At 35.3% G+C, this 27,513-nt stretch overlaps 1 protein-coding gene across 2 annotated transcripts; it reads left to right on the top strand.

Annotated features, from left to right (window-relative positions):
* Nucleotides 1-4,488: 4,488 nt before the first annotated feature.
* LOC115450968 (PDZ domain-containing protein 8) lies at nucleotides 4,489-25,807 on the top strand. 2 transcript variants are annotated; one of them, XM_037444839.1, is made up of 15 exons: nucleotides 4,489-4,865; nucleotides 7,269-7,429; nucleotides 9,996-10,178; nucleotides 11,681-11,873; nucleotides 12,011-12,221; nucleotides 12,402-12,567; nucleotides 12,923-13,123; nucleotides 13,805-14,011; nucleotides 14,137-14,786; nucleotides 15,303-15,525; nucleotides 15,784-15,892; nucleotides 19,010-19,132; nucleotides 23,442-23,565; nucleotides 24,715-24,907; nucleotides 25,625-25,807. In XM_037444839.1, the coding sequence occupies exons 2-15, from the start codon at nucleotides 7,277-7,279 to the stop codon at nucleotides 25,778-25,780; spliced, it is 2,892 nt and encodes a 963-aa protein (XP_037300736.1). In that variant the 5' UTR covers nucleotides 4,489-4,865; nucleotides 7,269-7,276; the 3' UTR covers nucleotides 25,781-25,807. The 2 variants fall into 2 exon arrangements, with proteins under 2 accessions (XP_037300736.1, XP_037300737.1); XM_037444840.1 differs by lacking the exons at nucleotides 23,442-23,565; nucleotides 24,715-24,907; nucleotides 25,625-25,807 and adding an exon at nucleotides 19,533-19,607.
* The last annotated feature ends 1,706 nt before the right edge of the window (nucleotides 25,808-27,513 follow it).

Here is a 27,513-nt window from a genome sequence, read left to right as displayed (position 1 = left end):
TCGCCCTCCAAAAAACCTCCAGCGCCCGCGAGGGAGCCACTTTGGAAACCTTACTTCGCCCACTTTGAGAAAGACAGCTTTAAGTCAAATAATAAATGCATTCATAGATTGCAAGCGAATCTATAGGTGAGCTTGTTGTAGCTAATAATAATTGTAGTTCTTATGTTCGGTAGCATAGCGACTACTGTTTAAAATGGTGCAACATCTATTATAGTGATTGCGTGTGGACTTTGGCCGCAGTATGTATTCCTAATACTTTGTAGGCTCCGAGCTAGTTCACATCAAAATACCTATTGCATAATTTTACTAATATAACAAATATGAAAAGTTGTGAAATTTTTTGGAAGTTTATTAGAAGTAAACGCAGAAACTGCTGAACGCATTTAAAAGCACATAGGTTGACCACCTATTTGATATAACTACGCTACTTTTTATCCTGGGATAGTCCTTATTAGTGGTAGGTTTCTCGTGTATAAAGACCATCTGGGTAGGTATCACCGCAATGACTTCTACATCAGCCGTGTACATTCACTCTTGTGTTCCCATTTGAAGGATATAGTAGCCACCGTAATTACTGGGCATTATGAGACTTCTTATATCTCAGGATGTTGAACGTAGTGGAGCGACACGCAGTAACTACTTTGTATTTAAAAGTTCGTATAGCGTTGCTACTGTTTATGTGCGGTCGTATCACTTACTATCAGGCGAACAGCATGCTCGTCTCGTTATTTAACTGCAATATAGAAGTCACATTTAGAACCTCTAGCAACACCTTGTTCGAGAACACAAAACTAGAGAAGATATTTCGAACTTTATCGATCCTTTAAAGGTAGTCACCCATAAATTTTATTTATCTATTGCTCTTCGTACTCCACAAGTATTCGATCGGCAAAGTGAATTGGCCGTACCGTAACTCAATCATAAAGCTATAAGGCCTCCGTCGTTTATAATAAAATGAAGGTAAAGAAGTTAAGAAAATGAAAATTGTAAAAGGAATTTTCCGAAGATGAAAAATAGAAGTCAGTCTGTTTTTTATTTTTTTTTATATATTTCATTGACATCATTTTTTACTTTGTACCTATTTACCATCAAGTGACCTCTAGGTCACCTAATTGTTCGCCCTCTCTTTAATAAAAACATTATCAGGGTAGTTATTTTGCAAACTGGAGGAGCAATCTACAAACATAGGCTCAGTTACACTCCTTCAAAAAACCAATACCTCAATCTACAGCCTTAGAGTTATTTGTTACTTGGCTTTTGAGTAACCAATTTGTTCCAATGACTTCTTAATTATATTTTTATATACAAAATATTTAAATAAAAGTCTACACATTATTTAATAGTACAAGGTTAGCAAACGAGCAATGCCTTAGCATATATTCGTTCTCTAGTTTTATGTGAATTTATCCATTCTTGCCATTTTATTCCTGAATTTCATAAAAAAAATTATCCTTAACTTCACATATTCAAATGCTAGTCCACGCAATATTTAATGATCATCTCCATTATGGAAATGCAGGCGAAGTAATTTGCATTTCTAACAAGCTCACGATGGTACGGAGAGCATTATGAGATGATAAAGTGGTACTTTAGATGCGCTCAATGTGCGAAAATGTAATATACACGAAGAATGTACTGATATCAACTTTTAGGACTTAATCCTGATGATGAAACCCGGGGGAAAACTGCCAGATTTAGGCCTCGACAGGAAATATTATGTAGATGTAAAGATTTATATTATAAAATACTTTTCTATATGTACCTACTTACCTATTTATTTAAGTTCGTAACTTTAAAAGATTCAAGAGCTTTTGGCATTTTATACGGTAATTAATGAGGTCTAATGCAATAACATGACAACTGATAAGATTATGTACCTTAGTTAGATCTCTTAGCGAAATCAGAACCTGATGAAGGTACACGAGAACCTAAATTATAACAGATAAGCGGCGCTCTCTATCTTCTCAAGTGTGTAATGATCATACTACAAAATCCTCACAAAGAGCACGTCATTGTTGAATCTTCAAGTCGTAATTAATAAACATGCTGTGACACATTGCCAACGGGTCAATTCCCGCAGCGCGATATACGTATTCGACCTGTAACTACCGGCGATCGATAAAGTTGTTCCAGGGCTGGATTTATTGTGTCTGATGTTCATGACTTTCGTTTATTAGTAAATCCCTCATGAATTGATAGTAAATGCCTAAGATATATTATGGCTTATATTATCTGCTGGATAGAGGTCGCTTCTGACAGGTTGGTCTGGAAATATTTAGAAGAGACCTATGTTTAGCAGTGGAAGTCCACTCATAGGAAGTCCTCTGGCTGTTGATTATGATAATAATATAGCAGTATAAGTATTATAAGTACCTATAGTTACAGTTCTAATTGGAATTCATATGCCAAATAAATTTTGTAGCATTACGAAACAAAATCCAATTAAACCTTCACGAATCTATTCATTATACATAAGATAGCTTCGTATAAATATAGATGTCCATTCGTTTCAATCAGCCGGTAGGCGATGGATCCGAACGTGAAAGTAATTCTGTAGCGAGCGTTTCGCTGAACGCTTGCGGATTTTTAATGCTTCAATTTCCTCAAAATACTTGATAGTCATTTCATTCTACTTACATGTGTGTCCGGATTGGAATAACTTTGTGAATAATTTCCTTAGCCCTAGTGGTTGCGATTGATTTTTATAATTTACTATACTATATATAAATGTATCTAATTTATTTTTTTTCTTTTCCAGCGTGTCCGTCTGTGTATAAGTCCGATCTCGGGATAAAAAGTACCCAACTAACATCTGAAGACGATATATCTTCCTAATGACCAAATATATACGCAAGTAGTTTCAGGATTTGCGTGTTCAAACGAAACAAAACAATATCTATAAATGTTGTTAATTTTAGATATACATAGTTGACTAATTTATTTTGGACTTAATCTATCATTAAATATTCTTGATAAGCACACAAGGTACGCACACTATACAATAAGACACAAATCATCCCGTTTATATAGATGAAGAAAACTTTTTAAGTTGTTTTGTTTCTTCGCATATTTACAGCAATTGACAATAATTTTAGACTCTCAATCTTGATTTAGAATTTTATTTATGGATCCTTAATGCTGGGCACTTTTAAGATGCATTTACAAATTTAGAAAATACAGGTTAAAATATACTTCAGTACTGTTATTGAATTGGAAAAATTGTATGTAGGTTGAAGGTCGCCCACGGAACATCTAAGTATAGAGTTCTCTTACATGAGATAGATGGATGACTATTGACTGTATCGTTATGTTAGATAAAACTTTGACTTGATGTAGCTTGCCATTTAGAAGATAATATATACAACCTTATCTATCTATACATTTAACGTTATTCGACCGGCATGGCTTAATTATGCCAATAAACGTCGCTATGATAATAATAATAATAATTCTTTGGGATGTATTGTGCAAATATTTGATTAAGATGAGCAAATGTAAATTATATTCTGTTTGCAAACGCTTCTTATTACAAGGTTGGGTTTGAGCATCGTGTGGGCTTGGTACAAACATTTTCACGTAGTAACTAAATTACATTGTATGAAATATAACTCAGTTTACAAATAAAATCCAAATATATTTTTATTATATAATTTTATATTAAAATCTACTCTCACATCTCGTAGAAAATCTTTGAAACACCAATCACGTATCGTATTATCCTTATTGCAATAAGATTCGAACGAGGTCGAACAGCCATCAACATTCATTTTTATATGCAACGTATGAGACGTGACACGTGCTTTGCAAATGCTTGTGGAGCCTTGATCTTCTCTAAGATACCTGTTACCATGATGCTGTGAGACTCTACCCCGAACAATTTATGAGATGGCATCATCATTTCAGTATTATATATACTTAATTATTTAAATTATCATCAATAACTTACTCCTTGCACATAATTATGTATTCATATAATATCTATTGGCATTGTTGTGATCTAACAAACGATAATAATTTAATGGAATATTGCAATGTGCTAGTCGAACTATTACTTGAGCATCAAAAGAGGAAAATGTTGCCGTTCAGTTTTCACCAGTGACCAATAAATAGACAGTAAATGTCATAGTCTACTGTAAATACCAGCAACTGTTTGTAGTGTAGCAAAACCAATCTGAACTTTATTGACATTTATCTGCCGGGTAAACAATTTGTTTTGCTTTCATGAATGAACTTTTGCCATGTTATAAATTGGTGTATTCTATATCACACCCTCAGACCTTTCCTGAAGATTGGTATTTGTTTGCCTCATGCATAGTGGTTAGACCTACCTCATACCTGTGGAAAAAACACAGCGGTCTATTGATCGGAACGGCGCGCAGGCGTCCAGTATCGTAGGTGGAATACAAATTTCTAACTGATATTAATAAATTAGAATAAAATTCGAAACATAATGGGCTCCTTTTGTATGGGAAAGTTGGTATATACTGAGATCGAAGGGAAAGAAAATGTACTCAGACAATAATCGAGGAAATTGCAAAACAAAAGCGAGCTCCCTTACAATGCGTGTTTCTTTGAACCTGTGCTCACCAATACGTGAACTTTGGTCCAATTGGCGAGGGTTCGCGCATGCCCATTGAAAGTTCTAGATGTTTAATCAAAAATAATAATTTCTCTGCAAATTGTCAGTGATGTAAAGGACGGTGGACGCTGCCGGTATGCCGGCTGGCGAGGCAATGTTATTTAACTTTATCTCAGTAATCTCACTCAAAGACTAAATGCATACGATTAGTTAAGCTCGATGTTTTAATGTCAATTGTTCTAGTGTGTATCGATTGTAAGATTGTAGAATAATTCGTTGTCTAAAGGTGAGTCTGTTTGCATTGCATCTCAGCAGGTGAGTGTGGTGGCATTTTAAGTATAAACTGTTATTGTTTAGATTCAATTTTGTTTTTCACTTCATATTTATTTGCAAAATAAAATCGGGTTGCAAAGTGATGATAGATTAGTGCATGCCAATACTGTAAAATATGTTCGGCGTATAGCTTTCCATAAAAACTTTAATACGTAGCAACAATTAATGGAAATTGTAGTTTTCATTTCAACAGTATGATATGAAAAGTTTATTTATTAAATAATAACAAATTAAAAACCCGCTGGACCGCCACCGTTACTTTTAGTGAAAAAAAATATTTACATTTATATATATAACTGATAACTTCAATAATACTATATTTTCATATTCAAAAGCTTTTTGAATATGAATATCTTGTTTAAGATACGTAACCGCGCACTGGGATAGAAATATATTTCAAAATTTTCCACATGCGTTCTAACTTCCACCTCAATCGATCTTGATTCCCGAGCATCGAATCCCAAGGGACAGTATTCGATTACTGTTCGAGCCTTCAGTTACTACCTATGTACTTAAATAATTCTTATCGAATACTAGATAATGTAATGGTATTCTCAATAATTAATTTTCATTAATAATAATTCATTGTTGAAACTGGAAATTCTGTATCTGATGAAATTTATTTTATAATATTTGTTAAATGTATAAAAAGAACTAGCTTTTGCTTGCAGTTTTCCCAGTCTAAGAGTCCCGCTATATATTTTCCCGGGGTAAATGGAGCCTATATTTTAAGGTAGACAAGTAGAAATACAACAGTGAAAACGGCATTCAATTCCATGCAGTGGTTTTTGTTTGATGTGTGTATGCAACAAATACAAACATACATACAGACAGAGAGACAAGAATTCATGAATATATTTTGGCTTCTGTTGCTTTTAAAGCATGTTTATAACTAGGGGTCCTTATTAGGGGCCCTTATATTATAATAGTTTTCTTTAATGTCTATAATATACAGACATTGACCTGTTACTATTTTATAATATTATGTATCGGTATAAGAGATGTAACACTGTGGAATTATTCAATAACTTGCAACAAAATAATTTATTGGCACACCTTTATTAGTCGAGTAAATTAATGTAGCTAAATTATAACAGAGCAAATCCTTCGTAAGCAATAATTCATCCAATACTGTAATAACGTTGGGTATATCGGGTTAGAAAAAATATGGCTACATATATTACCGAATATCGTAAATTTGAGTTGTTGTTTGGCCTATGTCCAGCACTGGACAAAGATATAGGCTGATGATGATGATGATGATGAGTTGATGTTTTACAAATCCAAATTTTATCCATTTCAAATACATAAAAAATGGGTTATAAAAAAGACCAAAATAGTAGTTTTGTAGACCATTATACTGGCACAGTAAACTTTAATGCTCTTATGTGCAATATTTATGCAATCATCTCAAAATCAATTATAATAACATACATTCACATTTAGATTGCAATTTTTTTGCTGTTAAATAAAAGAAATGAGCATTTACCAACATTTCCCAATTGTTTTTGTTTTTGCTAAATAAAGATTGTTGTAGGACCAATGCCTTGAATCAACATTAGCTCAGCGTAAAATCTTGTAAATAGTTTTACACAAAATGTTTCAAGGCCCATAACTTACAAACGTGGAAGCAAACTAATTAAGCATTTTGTATTTAACATGTTTACTATGCCGAATGGAATTGTAAAGCCTCTAAACATTGTATACCTGACTCCCTCCTCTGCAATATTTGTTTTTACTGGGTCTTGATTTTAGCAGGGACGACAAGCGAGAAATTTCGTATTTGAGTAGTATTTCTAACAAAATGGAAACAAATAAGTAATTATTATGAAATAGTTCCTTATTATAATTGCTATCGAGTTTTTTCATTGTGCTTCACTTTATCATTAAATTCCTGTTGCAACAGTTATAGCTTAGACTTAAAGGCATTTTTGCCCTTTTCTAATTCTTGTCTTTATAGCTTTTTTATTTTCTATTCAGTACCCATATTTTTATCATTTTCGCGCAATCCCAAGGGTGTAATACAGGTCGCTTTTATCTGCCTGGGCTTGGCGCTGTAACTAATTCTCGCTTTGACTGTATTTACAACCGGAGTTTATGTAACAGGCAAAGCAACATTTTAGACTCTATGTTGAATTTTTCTATGGATATTCATGTCTAACAAAAATTTATCTTCATAACTTAAATGTTCTATACAAAATTTTCTTAACTTATTACCTCCTCGAAATGTTTGATATTGAATCCCGATAGTCGCATATTATTCATTCTCACCGATTCACCACTTCCTCCTCCAGACCAATTTTACATTAAAGCATGAAATCTTACATGAAGGCATAATTTAGTAATTTTTTCACAGATTTAAAAATGCCAGACTGGACGTGGTTGCTCTTCGCCGCTCTTTTCGGAGCAATATCTGCTCTAGCTATACCATTAGTCATACTTTTATATTTCATACGGCCGTTCGAGAAGAAGCCACCGATCCAAGATGATCTTTACTATCCAGTTACGTTACCACCAGTAAGTAAAGCTTTATTTTGTAAAATACGTTGCACTAATGATTTCACTTGATACACTTTTCTAAAAAACAGAATTTAAAAAGATTACAGGTCCTACTATAGTAAATATTCACTAAATAATATAGTTCCGTAAAATGTATATAAAATTCGAACAATCGACATCGATAATAAATCTTAAAGCTTTGTGATGAACCACAAAACTATCTACAAACAATGGGAGATAGAAATAAAGAACACGGCAATACCTCCTCCTTTGTGGTATCAAAATATAGCATAAATTGTTTCAAGCTACACATCTTTGTATTCACGCGTAAGTTTATTCATATACTCGTATATGTATAAATAATTAATGTAACTGAACCAATTTTACATTTCGCTTAAAAAGGTATTGAGAGAATTATGCCAACAATGACGTCAGATGTGAGCAGGTCTTAGACCAAAGTGTATATGGAAATATTATTTACTTTTTACATAAAAATCTTTGTTTTCTTGTAAAAAATAACGAATTCAATTATTTTAAATTACATTATTTTGTTTAACTGTGTTCTCAAAAATGTTTTGGTCAATTTAGTTAGGTATATTTTACGAGCTAATTCATTTGGATTACATTTATATGACTTCTCCCAAGAGATGGTCGTCTCGTCGAAATAGGAAGTCGCGTTACTTAATTAAGTAATCAAGGTTTTAGTTGATTAAATGATTGTTTCTGAACCCCCAACGCTTTCAACACCGAAACAGAGTTCAGGGTGGATTACTCTCTAGAGATTTTTCTGTTAGCCAAAATTCAGAAACGGTTTTAATTTGATTGTATAAAATGAGTAAACGGTCATGTTACTTCAGCCGACAACTGTAAATTATTGTAGAATTACCATCCTAAGTAGTAAGTACCAACTTTAAAAACATATTTGGAGAGGGGACATACTCAGAGTAAGCTTCAGGAAAAAACAGGTAAAGTTGAAAGAATATTCAATCTGATCATTTTCTGGCTGTTACGTCGCGTCGATATTGAATTTTTATTGCGTTGTAAAGTACAAGAACATAATTAAAATATTCATTTATTCTGTGATATTTTGCATAAACCCAGACCCTGTAATTCAATTATTAGCGTTGGAAAGTATACAATGTATACTTTTAAAAGAACCTAGATCAAATTGGTGCGTTTATTTACGTCACTGCTGTCGGGCGCCACATTGTTATTTTCATACACAATTGACAATCTGTGCTGTGTTGTTCAATCAAGCTCTATACAAAATACTATAGAATTGTATATTCTGTAACGTATATTCGTTATAAATTTGGAGGACCGTAACTAAGATTTATGACTACATCCTTAACACCACAAAAATCATGTAAACGAAATTTGATATTTATATTTATAAACATCTGTATAACACAGATATAAACTAAATATTATTGTGACTGTCTTAGGTTATTTATTATTTTACAAGGTAACTCATATCGTTTTAATAAAACGCGCATATGTTTAAAACAATAAAAAAAGGTTTGTAATTATATTTTTATCGATAACTCATGCTCATTTTTATTAATGTTTTCGTAATCGACTTATTTTACGTCACTCTCATTTTTATAATATTTCCTTTCCTTTACCAAATAACAATTCCAACTTAAAATATATCGTAATATTTGTTGTTGGCTGGAAAAAACTGAGCACTCTCCTTTAGCACATTTACGACTCCAATGGCAATTGCTCTGTATATGTAATAGCAATGTAAAGAGTTTCTTCAACAGCACCACTAGGAACATGACATATTAATTGTCCAAAACTTGCCTAAAATGGTTATCTAAATAACTCATGGTAATATGTAACTTTACATAATATTACACACATATCTTTTCCTTTAATAAAAATATATGTACCTACTATAACACGGCTGAAAAAAGTAACACAAATTACGTGTTACTCTGTTCACAACGTGTAATGTTCCTTTAACCGATGCACGTAAAAGCGTTTATTTCGGCCGGCTACCATCGTTAACGACCACCGACCTGCCCTAAATAAAGCCCTTTAATTACGCGTGTAGTCCCCGGTTCCGTCAAATAATTAAATATAACAAATAAAACAGAGGATGTTCTTTGAAAGTTGATACTTGTGTGTAAGAGCACGAGATCTCTAATTTTGTTTTCAGTGAAAAAAAAATGTAATTAAATTCAATATCATATTTCTTATCGCATGAGTTTTCAAAAGTTCCATCTCGAAGTTTTGATGAATCATAATTATGTTTGCTTTAATCCTAAAGATTAATTTTATTTTCATCAAACTCCAGATAATCTGCTTCTAAGTTTGACAAGCAATAATCTCGGGGCTCAAAATTTGTCAGAGACGTACGTGTCTTGAACTTGCTGTTGCGTTAATTATCGTGAAGGTTCCACAGGGCGACACGTGTTCTTACAAGGTCGTCAGCGAATTTCAATGATTCTTTTCGTATATTTTGACATATTGTGGGTATTTATGCGTGGAGAGAAAAAAAATCCTCAGTAGACACAAGCGAGGTAAACTGCCTGGTTTTATTACAAAAAAAATCACATTCCGTTTTCGCATTCGATAGGAAATCCTTACGGAACTAACACGCGGGGCCGGCAGTACTCCGGAAGGCGCATTGAACGCAATGTTGCAGTTCATATTCCAGCAAAGCACGGCAGACACGCGCTGGCTGCGTCGTCGCATGGCCAATGAACTGGCCGAGCTGCTCACCAAGACATCCTCGGGGAAGATATTTGAATCTCTTACAGTAAGTAACAAAAGGATATTCTTAGACATACTAGTTTCGTCATCACAAAGAATGCGATTTCTCTTCTTATCTCAAACCATTGAATCTCAAAAACCAGAACAAGACGTAGAGCTGGTGTACCTTTGTTTATATATTGACCGAAAATCAAATAAAATACATATAACGTAATGTATCATCAAATAATACAATACCAGGTAGCAAAACTATTGTAAAAACTAGTTTTACATTTTAGACCATAATATCGTAGGAAAAAAAACTTCAATTACTTCCATGGAACATTTAAATAATGACGGCATGTACTTAAAACAAGTAACAATTTGATGGGGGTGTTACTACCCCCTTTCACCCCAACCTCCATGTTGACTAACATTCAGCGGTTAACCACAACGCCAATCCTTGTAGTATGTGGGTGTTAATTAACCGTAACAGCAGTTTGGTAATAGCTAATTATATTTGTGTTTCTAGCTATACATATATACGTATTGTAAATTTTTATACCACCGTAGGTTAAATACATGATTATGGACATACAATGGTAAATAATGTCACTTTAAGCATCGAAAACTGAATAACTTGAAGTATCCTGGATCATAATGAATACTTAAAGTTATTTACTATGCCGCGCAATCACATTTTAAACCGCTATTAACATAAAGAAGGCATAATATTGTCACTTCTTATAGATCTACATTTATAACATCATTTACATCGTTCAAAATATAGATTGAATATGTCGAAAGCATCATAATTACTCAGCAAAAAGTAGAACTCAACACTACAAACTTTATGCACAATGCATATACTAGTAATCCATCGACCATATGAATAAATAATAAAAAAAAACATATTTATATTCAAGTGAGGTTTGGCGTTCATACATTTTAAAAATAAGGGTGAACTTCTCCGATACACCCTCTACACGTAAACAGCATGTTATGAAAACGGTAATCAATTAAATCTATTCAACGAATATGTAGGTCAACAGAGGTTTGCGCTATTTTCATTTCAGTGAGGTTATTTTTTGATTGAAGTTAATAGTGATGTAAATTTAATTAATAATCATTTTTGATGTATTAAATTTGCGCTGAAACTAATTAGATTTACTAGTTGCCTGGTCTTTGAGTGGAAGCATCGTAATGTAGCTCTCAGAAATAATAGCATTCGTTATGTAGTTCTTAGAATAGCATCTCAGAAAATGTTATTTTTTATATACAACAATCGAAATCAATAAAACGTAATTTGCTGTAAATAAGTTTATTGATGATCATGATAAAATCAAATTTATTGGTATGCTATAGACATTATGTGTTCCTTGCGAAGTATTTGCCTATATTTCAAAAGAAAGTTTTAAACTCAAGGTTCGTGTAAAACTTGTTTAACTAACACCGGATCGAAGTTATCCAGACAATTTGAAAACTTTTTAAATAAGTTTTATTGACGCTGGTCCTCGGGGGAATAATAAAAGTTGGACTAACGCTTGAATTTTTATTTTCTGTTTTCAGCTCCGTTCCTTAGAAGTGGGTACTGAGTTCCCGAGTATCACGAACCTTCGACTTTTATGTGGTGAATTGGAAGATGGCGGGGCTAGACTCCGGTCTCTCGACTTGAAATTCGACTTGGCGTACGATGGCAACTTCAGAATCGACGTTGATGCCGTGATGCTTCTCGGCAAGATTGCTAATATTTCCATTACAGGTGCTTTATTTAAACTATAATGTAAAAGCACTACTAGGAAATTCGGAAAATTAACTGTTTCGTGATGATGCTGATTAGTAAAACTGAGCGTAAAAATTAATAACAAACAAATACATACTTATATAATATTTTTTTAGTGGAAAGTATAAGCGGAATCGTTCGACTCATGTTTCGACGGACCCCATACACTCATTGGGCGTTGGCTTTTGAATCACCACCGAAGTTGGAGCTCCGCGTCCGCGGTCGATTCCAAGGAAGGCAACTGAAACCAAGACTAGCCTCCTTGGTGGCTGCTCATATTAGGAGAGCTGTTGCACAAAGGCATACTTTGCCAAATTATAAAATACGGTACGTGAAAATATAATGAAAAATTAGTAATATAAAAACAAAATATACCAACTGAACCTTAGAGAATTAATCTTATCTAGAAGGGCTCAATACGAGAAGTAATTCTATTTATGAAAAAAAAAAATACGAAATCTGACCAGTGAAATTAATATTCCTTTTTATTTACAAATTTTGGTGCAGTTACAAGCCATTCTTCCCGAAGTCAGAGCCAGGAAGCGGGGAAGGTGAAGACGGGCCTACACCACACGGTCGACTCACCGTGCGACTCGTAGAAGTAACGCGGTTGCAGTGGTTGGGTGGATCGGGTACAGTAAGAGCAGCCTTAGCCGTTGATTCACACGCCTGGGTAAATTTCGCCTTTAATAATGTTAAATTAGCCAATTTCATGACCAGGAAAAGCGATTTTAAATAATAGAATTCTGTGTAATTATGAAATTTTAAGACATCGACTTTAATACTAACCGCGGTTCTATAAACTATTTTATAAGACAAATTTACCTTGATAAGCTAATGAGTAACGACTTATTTCCCCAGAATAGCTAGGTAAATAATTACCTACGGCGTAACCTAAAGGATAAACTAATTTGTTCAATTGAGTCATAGCATATTTAATATAAAATGGTAAAAACTAGAAAATATCCCCCTAGATATTTCCAAAATGTATTTTTATAACCTTTTACATCAAACCCACCGTTATTCAGGTTTCGCTCCGTCGAGGTGTGCTGGTGCTTGACGTAGTGTTACCAGCTGTCTCAGGCCCCCTCGGTCTCGTGTGCTGTCAGGGCGTAGGTGCGGTGCTGGTGGACACCGTAGTGCCGATGTCGCCAGCCTACCGAGCTGATTTGAGGAGGGATGACGTTGTATTGGCTATAGACAACAAACCTATCAACAATGTTGCTCAGGTAAGCTACGTTTTTTTATGTTCAAGGGGCATATTGCACCTGGTGGTAAGTGTAATTAAAATCTTTTTTTGCCCAATTGCAGACATTATGTTGGTAACGGTAGCCAAAATGATGCTGTCTTGTCTTAGTTAATGCATGGTTGGGACGCAAATCATTCAAAGGGTTATTTACTGTAGATAATTTTTTAGGATGTTTCCAATAATAGCTATTCACACACACACACACACACACACACACAAAATCACGCATTTTATCCCCGAAGGGGTATGCAGAGGCGCAACCATGGCACCCACTTTTCGCCAAGTATGTTCCGTCCCATGATGTGATAGGGGGCGAGCCTATCGCCATATCGGGCACAAATTCCAGACTCCGGGCTGATACTGAGCAGAAAAACCCAAATATCACTTTGCCCGACCCGGGATTCGAACCCAGGACCTCAGAGCGCTGCCGTACCGCGCATGCAGTACAACTACGCCACTGAGGCGTATAGAAAATATATGTACTCTAATATATATTCTAATATAATAGCTATTAGTATAGAAAATATACTCTTTAGATACCTTCCCACCACATAGTTGATAACAAATTCACGAACTGTGATAACATTTGTTTCCTAAAAACAACCAACAGGGTTCTGGTGCCCAGTACGCACATTGTGCATTGTTTTATATAAATTTTTAGGTAGGGAAACTTCTGCGATCAGTGGAACGTCGCGCAGTAACGGTGCGCGTGCGACGCGGTGGTGGATACGGCACTGTCAGGAGAGATGACGCCTCAGGCGAGCCTAAGAGGATGAAGCCTAACTTCTCCTTCAGAAGAGTATCTGAGGTAATGGAGGGAGTGCGACTACAGAGTATGAGAGGTGTCGCAACCAAAAGCAATGTACAGGTAATATCGTAAAACGACAAAATTGTATTACAATAATATAAAATGATAAAACTCAATGTTTTTCTATATTGCGAAAACTATAATACATTATGTGAATATTCAAAACCATGTTGTTGTATTTAAAGGAATCAGAATCTCCAACAAAGACGTCAGAATCACAAAATGAAACAGAAGCACAAACTAAACCTAAAAGTGAACCAGTTCGTCAACTATCAAAGACCAGTCTGACTGAACCTGCGTGTCCTGGCACTAACTTTGGTCTACGCAAGAGACGTTGCTCTGTCGAAAACAAGTCTTCCGACAGCTCGGCCGGCAGCACACCCCCCGCCTCCGGCGCGAGCACTCCCCTTCGACAGTCCACGGCCGTCAATAAAATCGTTAAACACCCAGAAATACCAATCATCAAAATGGACTCCTCTGAATGCAAGGTCTCTGAGAAAGTCGACAACATTTTAGACGAAGAAGAACAATTATTTGAAACAGGAGGTCCACGACAAACCGAGCATGTGGAAATATGCCAGATGTTCTGGACTAAAAGTATTCAACTGAAGCCAATAATACCTTTCGATGAAGAAACTGAGTTCAAATTGAATGAAAATCATAAATATCTGAATATTAATGTGTGGGCGACTGTGCCTGGCGAGAAAGATGAAGTGTTGCTCGGTTACTTGAACATTCCGTTAGCGGCACTACTTAGCGAATGTCAGGACTCGACGGTGCCGCATCATATGAAAAGATACCAGTTCTTGCCGCCCGATGTCGATATTAAGTTCAGGTGATTGATTATTACAAATCTTTATCCTCATATGACTCATGAAACTAGTTTCAAACAGTTTTAAAAGTTGGTAAATGATGACAAATACACCAAAAATAATTGTTAATTTGTAAAATATTCCGGATACCACTTACAACATCCATGCTCTCATATACGAGAGGTCTACCAGCTAGTATAAGAGAATAACACATATTGGTTTGAGAAAGAAATAACGACTTGGCTTAGTAGTTGTAGAGCATCAGTTCTATCAGTCAGATATGTATGAAGGTTTATCGCTGATTTGCTGTTACTCTTTCCAGAGAAATTGTTATAGCAACATTTACTTCCAAGTACTTTTGTAACTAGTTTTAGTATACACCTTCTTCCATTACTTCTGGCATGACCCTTAGCTTGACTGGGAGAGCATGCCTTTGGCATTAAGTCCACCCTTATACCTTTTATATACTGTGCAATAAATTATCAAAAAAATACATAAATATGTACTCATTAACCTAAATCTAACCACTTATATTCCAGTAAAAGCCACAAGCTATCGTCGCACGCCGGTTTCGAGCCGTGTCTCTGTTTCGGCGATGCGTTAGTGTGGTGGGAGTGGGAGGGTGCTGGTACAGCCCGGTCTGTCCCGCGCCCAAATAGGGACTCGGTGCCACCTCGACTGCCTAAACCCACCAGAGCGACTCATGATTTCGTGCGGACACACTTCCATAGGTCAACTCAATGCGACTTCTGTAATAAAAAGGTCAGAAATTTTGAATTTCGAATTATTTATATATTTTATTGAATTAGTTAGAAAATTAAAGACACGTTAGTAATAAAATTAGCTTCCTAGAAGACATTATCTTTTTTATCTTTTCGCCTTCAAACAAGAGCGAGAAGAGCATTCACATTATAATTTTTATAGTTTTCTGGACAAATTTAGATTTGAGTAGATATAATAATGATGACAACTTTATTAATGAGGTTTTATTCTTTCAAAATTACATTTTAATAATCACAGATATGGTTGAAAGACGCCATGCAGTGCCGCAATTGTGGCCTGTGCTGTCACAAGAAGTGCGTTACAAAGTGCCAAGAGACGTCACCATGTATACCTAAACAGGACCGAGGTAAACTTATCTTATTTACTTATACGGTATACAATTATATAAGTTACGTAAGTTTAATCTTCACCGTGGGATTATTTAAATATGACTTTAACGAATTATTACAATGCACAAGTTGCGTTTCTGCCTAGCTGCTCAGAAATAAAGACGTGGACTGATTTTTTTATTATTTTGAGGTTATATTACAAAATATACAAATATTACTACTTAATAATAAAATACATAGTCGCTAACACAGAATAAAAATAAACTACCGTCATATTTAATGTGACAAGTTTCTGTATAATTAATGTTATGATTTATGAATTCGTGAACTAAAAGCCGACTTCGGTCGGTCATTCGTCTTCTGTTAATTACTCCACATTCGCCAAAACATGCACATTGAGACTGCATTTTCTCAAACAGGATAAAGTCATAACATGACCTCACTACAAATCTTGTTTCTACTCCAGCGTCCCTATAACGGTAGTCTCCTTGGTGATTCATGCCAAATGGCCAATTTTAAACAAGTTTAAAACAATGCAATTATACGAGTCATCTCTGACTTGCCCCGCAAGGTTATCATATATACATACACACACACAACTTCACACATTTATCGTATTAGGCACAAATTCCAGACTGCGGGCTGATACTGAGTAGAAAAACCCAAATATCACTTTGCCGACTCGGGATTCGAACCCAAGGACTCGCTGACTGCGCTGCCGTACCGCGCATGCAGTACAACTATGCCACCGAGGCAGTCTATACATACATACAATGTGTTATAACTATTATTCAGAAAACATAACTAATAACGAATTATTAGAGAATATTCAGGTACATAATAGTATCAAGAGGATCATAATAATTCTTTTATTTTAAATGTTCTCCGTTAATAAGTACGCAATTGTATTATTAAATCTTAATAATTAATATTTTGCTGATTTCGTACCACAAGATCTTCGGTGCGCAATCCAGTATAAATTTTAATCTGGGAAGATAAATTTAGCTTCTTCCAACAAACATATCGAAAAAACAAAACACTTTACGGCGGAAAAAAACTCATCAAACACAACGTGTATTTTTGAAGCGCGCTGAATTCCTTCTGTGTCTGAATTATTTATTTTATACTGCAAAAGGAGAGTAAGAATTTGCTTCTTTCTTAATGTTTGAAATCAAGCCAAATATATCGTCAATGTGCTTCAAAATGTGTCAATGACCAATACGGTCACCAACCTTGAAAATATTCTTGGGTGTAGGAAATATTATGTAGAAAAATATTCCAAGAAATGGTGATTGACTATCTTACAGAACGCTTTGTTCAAATTCCTTAATAACTCGCTGTTCATAAATAAGTCTAATGTAGTTGAACTAAAGAACAAGTGCGTGTTTACGTGATACATCATATATACGTCATCGAATGCTCGTACTATGATCATATGATTTTAGCACGCGATCACACACATTATTAAATATCTACACATGATTATGTTAGTCACGACTAATGCACCTTCTTTACTGTGCATTATTAGAACGGTATTATGTAATATTGAGACTATTGAATCCAAAGGCAAAAAAAATATTTAAAAGATTATACATATTTCTATATTAGTCATACGGTGATTATCCCACTTCAGCCTAAAGTTCCGAAGTTGGATGATTCATATTAAGGAAAATTCCTTTGCAAAGCGAAAGTAAAAAAAGGCGCCGAGCTATTCTACTCGAGTTAACGCAATGCAATAGTTTTCAAGTACGTAATAAAAATACAGAAACGCATGTGTACAGTACTCGGGGAACATTCCGACAATGCGGCAACTATAAAATTTAGAGGCTATTGCGTGCTCACTGTTATTGCTAATAGTGACGCGGAAGAATATGACTGCTCCACTTTGATACGGTCTTATAAACCTCACTATGTCCCGACTCTCAATGACTTCAAAAGCAATTATTTCTATAGATATATTTCTGTTACAATACGGAAGAATATCTTGACTATTAGAAGCATCATGCACAAGGCAAAATAAAATAAAAATATATTTTGCTATTCAAAGAATAAGAATCTTATGAACTGATGTAATGGAGGCCGTCGCGAATTATTGAAGACATTTTCAAATCTTGCTATTTTAGTAAATATTCATAGTAAAGTGGAATAGTATCAAAAACGAAGCTACATTTTTTTTTTAATTCACTCGGTATATAAACGACGTATTGTCGTTTATTAAACACAGGATGAAACGCTTAGGTAATCAACCTCCCTGTCTGTGGTATACCTTATTAGAAACGAAACTTTAGTCGGCTATATTATGTCGCCCCAGACCATTAATCAAAAGAAAAAAATATTTACTACCCCACCCTAGCCCTCTATTTGACTGATTTCAATGCGGATTAGACTAATTAGAGCTACCAGAGACTCGCTTAGCTTCACCGCTCAGTGTAATAAAATGCGTGCTACTGCCGATCCTGGCTAATAGGAATTGCAATAGTGGGGGTGAGGGCTACATAGTCTCTTAATTTATAATGAATCATGAGAAACACAAAAATCCAGAAAAGAAAACATTAATATAAAATCAACCGGGACTAATTCATAATCGATAAACGTAATAATTTAATGCCAGCTCTATCATTAATAGTTTATTATGAAGTAAACTGAGGAAATAAAATTGCACCTAAATAAGGACAAAACATGGCGACGGAATATTAGTACCTATATTAATAAAAGAATAAGCAGCAGTTACGGAAGTCCTTACTTCTTTACGTTGTCAATAATATTAGGAAGTAAGTTTATTTGCCTGTGTTCCTGTGGGTACAATGTATGTAAATAAGAATTTACGCTTAGGGTTTACGGTAGACAGCCTGCGCGGCTGGTTTTATAAAATGACGTCAAATCGTTTTTCATACATACGTAAAAATATGTGCCGCATGGTAATAAATGAAAAAAAAATAAAGTGCACCTTCATAAAATGAACGTTCTATAAACCTTTCAATGTATAAGACTTTAACTTGATTTATTTAAAAATGTGATCACCATTAGGAGAGTATTTTTTGGCTTCGGAATGTATTTTTATAATAAGAAATTTTATGTTGGAACACGTATTTTTAGTTCATTTTAAATGTATTCGATATCGGAATATGTTTTAGACACATCAACTGGTTTGACTTGTCCACCACCGGAGCTAATCATGACCGAGGCTGACGCCATCGCGGACCCGGATTCGGACGAAGAGACAGAAAGGAAAGATTCCCTTGATGTCCACGAAGAGGGTAAGCTAACCACAGGTAAAAAGGACTATGTTATTGTACTTTATCAAATAGGACGGACGATCCTATTTGATAAAGTATCGATAAAGATTCGATCGACGACGAAGGACGATCTAGTGTCAAGGTAAATTTCCAGTAGAGTAATGAAAAAATCGTTTTAGTTCAAATTTATTTTATTGCTGTATTCATACATAAGACATATGCAATATTTATTTATTATAATAGACGCATTGCAATCAACATTTATTATTATATTCATTATATTTTGGCGGTCATACACATCTTGGCGTCATAATGCATTTTTTTAAAGGATTCTCTTACAGTTTTACAATATGTACTTTTATTATTTGAATGTATTGCACATAATATTATTGTTTTATTATTTTTTATTTTGTTTGCACAGACGAATTACTAGAGTGCTGACGATCGAAGAGCTTTACGGTATATTAACACATCTGGACCCATCTCGATCCCACACAAATAATAACAGGTTCAATATATCTATATTTACACTATCTGTGTCATATACTATGTTGTTTGTCCCTGTAACTGTCTCTCCACACACTCATATTTTCCCATCGAAACATAAACCTTAGATTTATTTATTTATTTTTTATTTATTTAAATTTAAATTTACACAAATAGTTTAAAATTACACAAAATAAAATTACAAGAAGAGTAATTCAAAACCTAGAGATAAGCAGGGGTTCCCAAACTAGGCTAGGCCTGTATCTTGGGAAACCAACAATAGAATTAAACCATAAAAAGACAGATTAGGTGTAGAGATTATACAAATATTGACAAAAATAAAAAACAATAAACAATTGAATATTCAGCACGTGCCGATTAATGTAATTGGAGAGCTTATAATACTTTCCGTAGTATCATAATCAATACTTAGCAACCAACTCGTGAGTTTTTTCGAGCAAGCATACACTGAGCAATTCTTAATATCACATAATTTATTAACTTTGTTGTAAATTGAGCGGAATGCAAAGAATTTGAACTTCTTCACGAAATTCGATTTGGTAGATGGAAGTGAAAGGTTGAAGACCCTTTTAGTTAACAGTGCCTTGTGTTCATCAGAATTAATTATAGATTTATGTGTTGAAAGACAAGCTTTGTGTATATATAATTGACGAACTCTTAAAACACATGCTTCTTTATATAAAGAATCTGTGGAGAACCTAAAGTCTTTACGCATCATGACCTTCAATACTGCACGCTGTGCTCGTTCAAGGGGTAGCATAAAAGTTTTCCCAGCTCCTCCCCAAACACCAATGCAATAGGAAAGTAGTGATTGACAGATAGCAAAATACACTAATTTAAGAATGTGAATACTAGCGGAATTACGTAAAACTTTGATGATACCGATTACCTTTCGTATCCTACCAGCAAGAGTTTGTATGTGTGATGCAAAGTTCAGCTGTTCATCTAGAATCAGTCCCAAGTATTTTATTTCCTTGGTTCTTTGAATCTGATTACATTGGCATGTTGAGGATAGTGTGGAGTTGCATGTATGAATCCTGAGATCTGGCAAAGGTGGAGGCTGGGATTTTGCTGTCTTGTGGAAGCATAAATATTTAGTTTTTTCTGTGTTCAGAGTTAAGAGATTATTTTGAAGCCAATTATAGACTGATTGTATCCCTTTTTCTGCAACCTGCCTAGCGACATCCCAGTTTTGGCCATGAAACACAATTGCTGTGTCATCCGCATAACACACTATTTCAGCTGACTCCAGTTGAAGGTCATGTATGTCATTCATGTATATAATGAATAACAGTGGGCCCAGAATACTGCCTTGAGGAACTCCATAATACGTAGGTATCGTGGTACTCTTCCTACTTTCAATCCTCACTAGTTGGTCTCGTTTAGCTAGATAACTTTGAAACCAGTTAAGGGCAGTACCCCGGATACCCATCCGTTCTAGTTTTCTAAGTAGAATAGGTATAGACACTGTGTCGAAGGCTTTTGCAAGGTCAAGAAAAACTCCGAAACAGTGCCATCCTTTATCCAACTGGGTAGCTACGTGGGTAACGAGTTTGTGAACAGCATCTTCGGTTGACTTTAGTCTTCGGAAGCCGTACTGGTTTTCAGATAGTAAACCATTACTATCTAAGAAACTTGTCAAGCGTTTGTTGATTAGTTTTTCGAGCAGTTTAGAGAATACACTAAGAAGGGAAATAGGTCTGTAATTATTTGGAATGTTTTTCGGACCACCTTTATGGACAGGCGTTATTGAAGCAATTTTCCAGGCTTCAGGGAAAATGCCTACACTAAAACTGAGGTTAAAAATATGAGTTAATGGTGAAACTATGTATTTTTTGGCCATTTTTACAAAATTATTAGTAAAACCGTCTAATCCAGGGGCACTGTTGTTTTTTAAACTGGATATCAAGCTATCTACTTCAATTGAGTCAGTAGGAGAGAGAAAAAAAGAGTTAATTGGCCCATTAGCAATGTTCACCTCGGATGCTAGATTTTCTTCAGTTCCTTTAGTTTCAGTTAGAATTTTGTCGGCCAGATTCCTCCCTACAGATGCAAAGAAATCATTACAGATATGAAGAGACTCAGAGGAGTTTTCAGAGATTGTCAATAATTCTGTTGGTGGATCATGTTTTTGCTTGAAGTGACAGATTTCTTTTATTGTATTCCATAAAGCTTTTGTATTATTATGGTTTTTTTCAAGTTCATTACTCTCGTATTCAGATTTGAGCTTTCGCAACAAATCGTTACAGAAATTTCTGTATCTAGAATAGGATGTAGTAATTATCTTGTTTTTTGGCTGTTTTCTGGCTAATATGTGTAAACGATCTCGCTGACGAATACATCTAAGCAAGCCAAGTGTGATCCAGGGTTCGATGACTGCTTTAGACCTGCTGATTTTTACTTCTCGAGTGTGTTTCAGAAGTATGGAAGACAAAATATTTAAAAAGGAATTAGTAGCTTCATTTACTCCTTTTTCTTCTAATACAGATGTCCAATCCACTTCCTTCAATTCCTTCATGGCTTCCTCAATATTTATTTTGGTTTTTAGTCTCAGAGGTTTTTTTTGTTTATTTTATTTGCTAGGCCTAAAAGCACCATTTTGTGATCTGTAATATCCGTTTCACCTACTGCACTAATAGCCTGCAGGTTAGATTTAAGGAATATGTGATCTAGGCAAGAATCACGCCTGGTTGGGAGGGTGATAGCTGGAAGAAGACCGTGAGCAGCAGTTAGACATAAATATTCAGAAGGATCTAACTTTCTACAGTCTGTATTTAGTGTGTCTATATTAATGTCGCCGGCAAGAATAATATTAGATTTACTTTTTATTTAGATGTAAGAATATATTGTAACTTCTCTTTACATACCTTTACATATATAGCGGATTAGGTAATAAATAGCAAGTACGGTTGTAAACTGTTTATATTTGCATAAAACTGCAGATCTCCCGTTGGGATAATTTTTGATTTATTCATAAGCTCTCATTGTTATATGTTCCCAAAACGATTACCTTGATCTTAGTACATGTAATATATTTCTATGTATATAATTTAATGGAGGTTCATCATAATATTTTTATTAATTCTGTTTTGCAATTTCCTAATGTTTTTTCCACACACTAGAATTTTTCTTGCAACGAAGTCATTAAAACTTTATTAACACATTTGCTAATTAGTAGGCCAGTGAATGTAGGCTGAATGTTTCGGTTACATTTCTTCTTTCCTAGTAAAGAAACTTGCGGCCTTTAACGCTCTGTTTGTCATTATTTCCAAGGACCACAAATGCTGGTTCAATCCATTCCAAAAACAATTGCAATACGACACATCTCATTAAAATTTACAGCAATCATCATTATCTCATTAATTATTCAGAATTCATTATAATAAATGGTAAATTACCTTCTAATGCAACATGTCTGTCATAATTTACCTATTTGGATTTATAAAGATAATTATCTAGGTACCAGCGCTGTTTTTTTATGAGAATAATTCATTTATTACAGCAATATTTTCGAAATATTAAAGTATCTCTGAAAAAAAGCAAAAATGTCATGTTTTCCATATTTTTCATCAACCTCAATAATTGTTATAAATTCAATATACTTAAATATCCACAATCTGTTGAAAGTTTACATCTTTCCCTTTACAAAACCAATCCTCATCTAAATACGACACACCGACCTTTCTACTCCGCACTAATCTGTTTTATTTTAACGCTATAATTTATAAACTACTTGTGATTATTACCCCGACCATAACTTCATTCCCCGGTCATAGTGGCATGATGGTAGGGTATACATTATAATTAAGTATGGTACTATCAGGCGGAGGTGCAATGAGCGCTCTGGTGGCAGGGTTGCGGCGAGCGGGCTCCGCGCACTCGTTGGCGGCGCCACGGACCTGTGCCTCCTCGAGGTCCCTGCCGCCTTCCCCGAGCCACACGCCCAGGTATTATAAACCATACATATACTCTTAATATTGGAACAATTCGATGGTAAAACGATCATATTTATAATCGCACCAAGTTTATTCGATAGCATAAAATATTTAGAGAGATTTTTAGCATAGTCATTTGTTCAGGTGCCATAAAACTTAAAGTAGAAAATAGAAGAAAGTAGACGCACATTATATGATTCCATTGACATAGACTGCTCATCCTATTAATGGATGGGATGGATTATATTGAGTTCAAGAAGTTTTTAAAATTACATTACAATAGTTTACATTACCTTACATACATCTGAATGCCTAATGAGTAATGACGTGGATCTCATGGAATGAGATCCAAAAATACCATTTTATAACTTATTTAATTTATCAAAATCATGAAGAAATCTCAGCAAAACGAGGTAAATATCTTAAACGCATGCTTCAATGTCATTTTCAATTCTTAATGAAGTAGAAACTTGGTTAACTTTTCGAATATCATCTTAAATCGAAGCAATAATAGATACGATAGATAAACTACCAGTAACACACCTCCTACACAAAAATTATCTTAAGCACAAACTTCTTTTTATCAACCTAATGACCACATGAATGCGTAAACCTTTTAATATCTGACAATTTTTACCAAAGACACTAACAGCCTTAGACCACAAAAACCCCAGAACATAAAATAACTTCACCTCCAATTACTTATATGACTCGTGAAGTTTAGAACCTTCAAAATTGTAAAGCCGCATTAAAAATAAATACCTAATGCAATATAATTTGCCCTATTACTCTTTCAGGACAAATCGTTAGGTTTTAACGCTTCGTTTTTTATAAATACTTTATAAAACAATTCTGAACATTTGACATAATTTCTCCTTTATTAATGTAAGATTATTTTTTGTGAATAGTTTTCGTACATTAAATATTGAGTTGCACGGTAGATGTCTTTTATTGTTAACTAGCAATAGACGTATGCTCGACGCATGTCTTTAATTTATATTTTTTTTTGCAACTAACGTCGCGCCCGTATTCTACCAAAATTTGGTCTGAACTCAGGAAAGATGAACACCAATTGGCATCATTGGACAAATCAAAATATGCGCGCGTCGTGCGAAACAAGGGGCAGTAGCATTTTTCACGATAAGCTCTTGTGATGAAAAGGAAACAGTCTTTGGAGGCGGCGGGCAACCCGTTCGGCGGGTGCGGCGCGACGTGGCTGCAGAAGGGCGGCGTGAGCGCCATGCTGGCGCCGGCGCTACGCAGCGCGCTGCCGCCGGACGCGCTGCTCGCGGCCGCCAGGGACTCCGCGCCTGAACTCGCCGCTAAGCTCTCCGCGCAGCAGATACACGAAATGGTAATTTAGATTGATACAGCTCTTTTACTAAGAGAAAAGAAATCCGTATATTTGTATCTCTAATATCGTTGTTCATAAAACGTCGCTACAAAATTGCATAGCTACTATCTATATCTGATACTAGACAGCGCGACGCGGTATAAATCTAACATTATAAGACGCTATTAAGATAGTATAGGGATCAATATCCCTTCAAGAAACTAAAATTGATCTCAGGCTGATATTGGCATGAAAAATAACTGCCAGTAATTATAATCAACCTTTTTTTGAACGTTTCATTCCTTTGTTAGCCTGACAATGGTCGCCTTATACAAACGCACCGGAGTTTCGGTTGAGCGCTATAGGCCCTCGCAACTCTTTGAATTAAGTGAACATGCTGAGGGCAACCTATTAACTTATTACGAATCTCGGCTCAGGGCGGCCACCGGGAGAGGATGGAAACATTAACTATTATGGTATGAAACGAACTATATATCCGCTACCGTTCTTCGTCGGCACGCGGATGAGAACTATTAGAAGGGTCTGGAGGACGGGAATGCAGCAAGATCCTCGTTGGCGAGAATGGATCTGAGGTCTTGTGCAGTGTTAGAGTTTTAACAACTCGTTTATACAGCAAATAGCCAGGGTGATATCGACCTCTGGGTCAGTTTAAATTGAAAACGGCCGTCTCCATTTAGCACGGTAGAATGAAGCGATAATCAACATCCCTGTTGTCAGTTACTGGCAGTGCGCGAGGAGTTATCAGCGGAGGACGCGAGCGCGGCGGGCGACGCGGGAGGCGAGGGCCGCGCGTACGCCCTCACGGCGCTCATGCTGCACTGCTGCGCCGCCGCACAACTAGCCCAGCAGCGGACCGAACCCACGCCCACTTGATATTATAACAATCATTGTTCATTGTAACACGTCTTTTAATTTTCTACCCCTTTTGAGAATTAGTTACTTTACAGTGGTCATGATACCTATTTAATAATCTACAATTTTTAAGGATTATAACTAAGTAAGGCATTTAGCCTAGTTGGTTGTGAAACGGACTGCCAAGACGAATGTCCGAAGGTTCAAATCCCAAGGGCATACACATCTGACTTTTCTAAAAAATTATGTGTGTATTCTTTGCGAATTATCGCTTGCTTTAACGGTAAAGGAAAACATCGAGAGAAACTCTCTATAGGAATTTTCGAGGGTGTGTGAAGTCTACCAATCCGCACTAGGCCAGCGTGGTGAACTAAGGCCTAATCCCTCCCAGTAGTAGAGGAGGCCCGTGCCCAACTGTGGGACAGTATATAATACAGTGCTGATATTATTATATTATTAAGGCATTTAGTAGAAATCAATAGTCGAAACAAATGCTGCGTAATACAAAAAAAAACAGACGAAAAAAACTGTTATTCTAAATCAGAACAATAACAAGATTTCTATAAGTACAATCAAACCATCAAATATATAAATATTTAAACAACTAAAAATATTTATCTATGTCTTTACATTTGTCTAAGAAGGATTACAGAATATTATATTTACGCATTAAAAAAATATTTTCGATTTCTCAGAACATTATAAAAAGAACTTGTTTACATCGGATATTGCGTACAGAATGGCGACACATAACGATCAGGGAATACCCATGGTTATAGTGAAATAAGATTACATGCAATAAAATGCATCGATAATTTCGAGTATAAAGATAAAGAAAGGAAAATGACTCACAATTTCAATCATCCGTGCTACCTTACATTTACTAATATGTAACAGAAAATAATTAAGTAGGTAATTCGCGTACCTAGATTTGCATCTGCAAATCGTAATTTCACGGACATGGCGGGTTATATATCTACATAATTGGAAACATTTATTTTCTGTAACTATTTCTATTTTTATATGTAACTATATTAAGTATACATTATTTTCTATTCTGTACTTGTTTGTAATTGAACTTTAACAGTTTATATTTATTTCATACTTGCTGTATTTTCACCTTAGCTTAGTAATTAAAACAAAGAAACAAAATGGACTGGACACGAAAAATTGTAAACGCACAAAATGTCTACCAAATTTTAAGCTTTATCATGATGGATTACGAACGAATTTATTTTGAAAGGATACGAGGATCAAAGCACCAAAACACGCATGTATAACTGCGTCGAATATTCAGTCGCAACCTGGCTCGTGTCCAGCTTTTCCTGAAATAGCACAAAGGACCGACCTCTACTTTCACGGTGAAAAAAACTTCTGCGAAATGTCAGCGGTCGCCGCGCCGCGCCGCGTGGCGGAAAATTTGGTGCGTCATCGACCGCGTGGCGCATGCAACACGGCGCGGCGCGTGCGCATCGACCCGCTACCCACAATGAGGATACTATTTACACAGTGATATACTTATGTTTTTATTACGGTTTCTATTTAACGAACAGTTTGACCTTTTATAAAATATCTTGTTGCAACTTGTAATTCGGAGGCAGATGAGATTGATTTTGCTAATGTATACCTAGCTATATGTGGATATATTTGTATATTTTTTTACACACACACACATGTTTTTTTTTCAGCTAATCATCGAATCTTAAGTTCAATAATCATTGAAAATTTGTCTTAGAGATATCTTTTAGCATAAT

Source organism: Manduca sexta, chromosome 28, assembly GCF_014839805.1.
Source record: "Manduca sexta isolate Smith_Timp_Sample1 chromosome 28, JHU_Msex_v1.0, whole genome shotgun sequence".
NCBI lineage: Eukaryota > Metazoa > Arthropoda > Insecta > Lepidoptera > Sphingidae > Manduca > Manduca sexta.
Note: the sequence above shows the minus strand (reverse complement) of the source record. Positions and strands in the feature narration are given on the sequence as shown.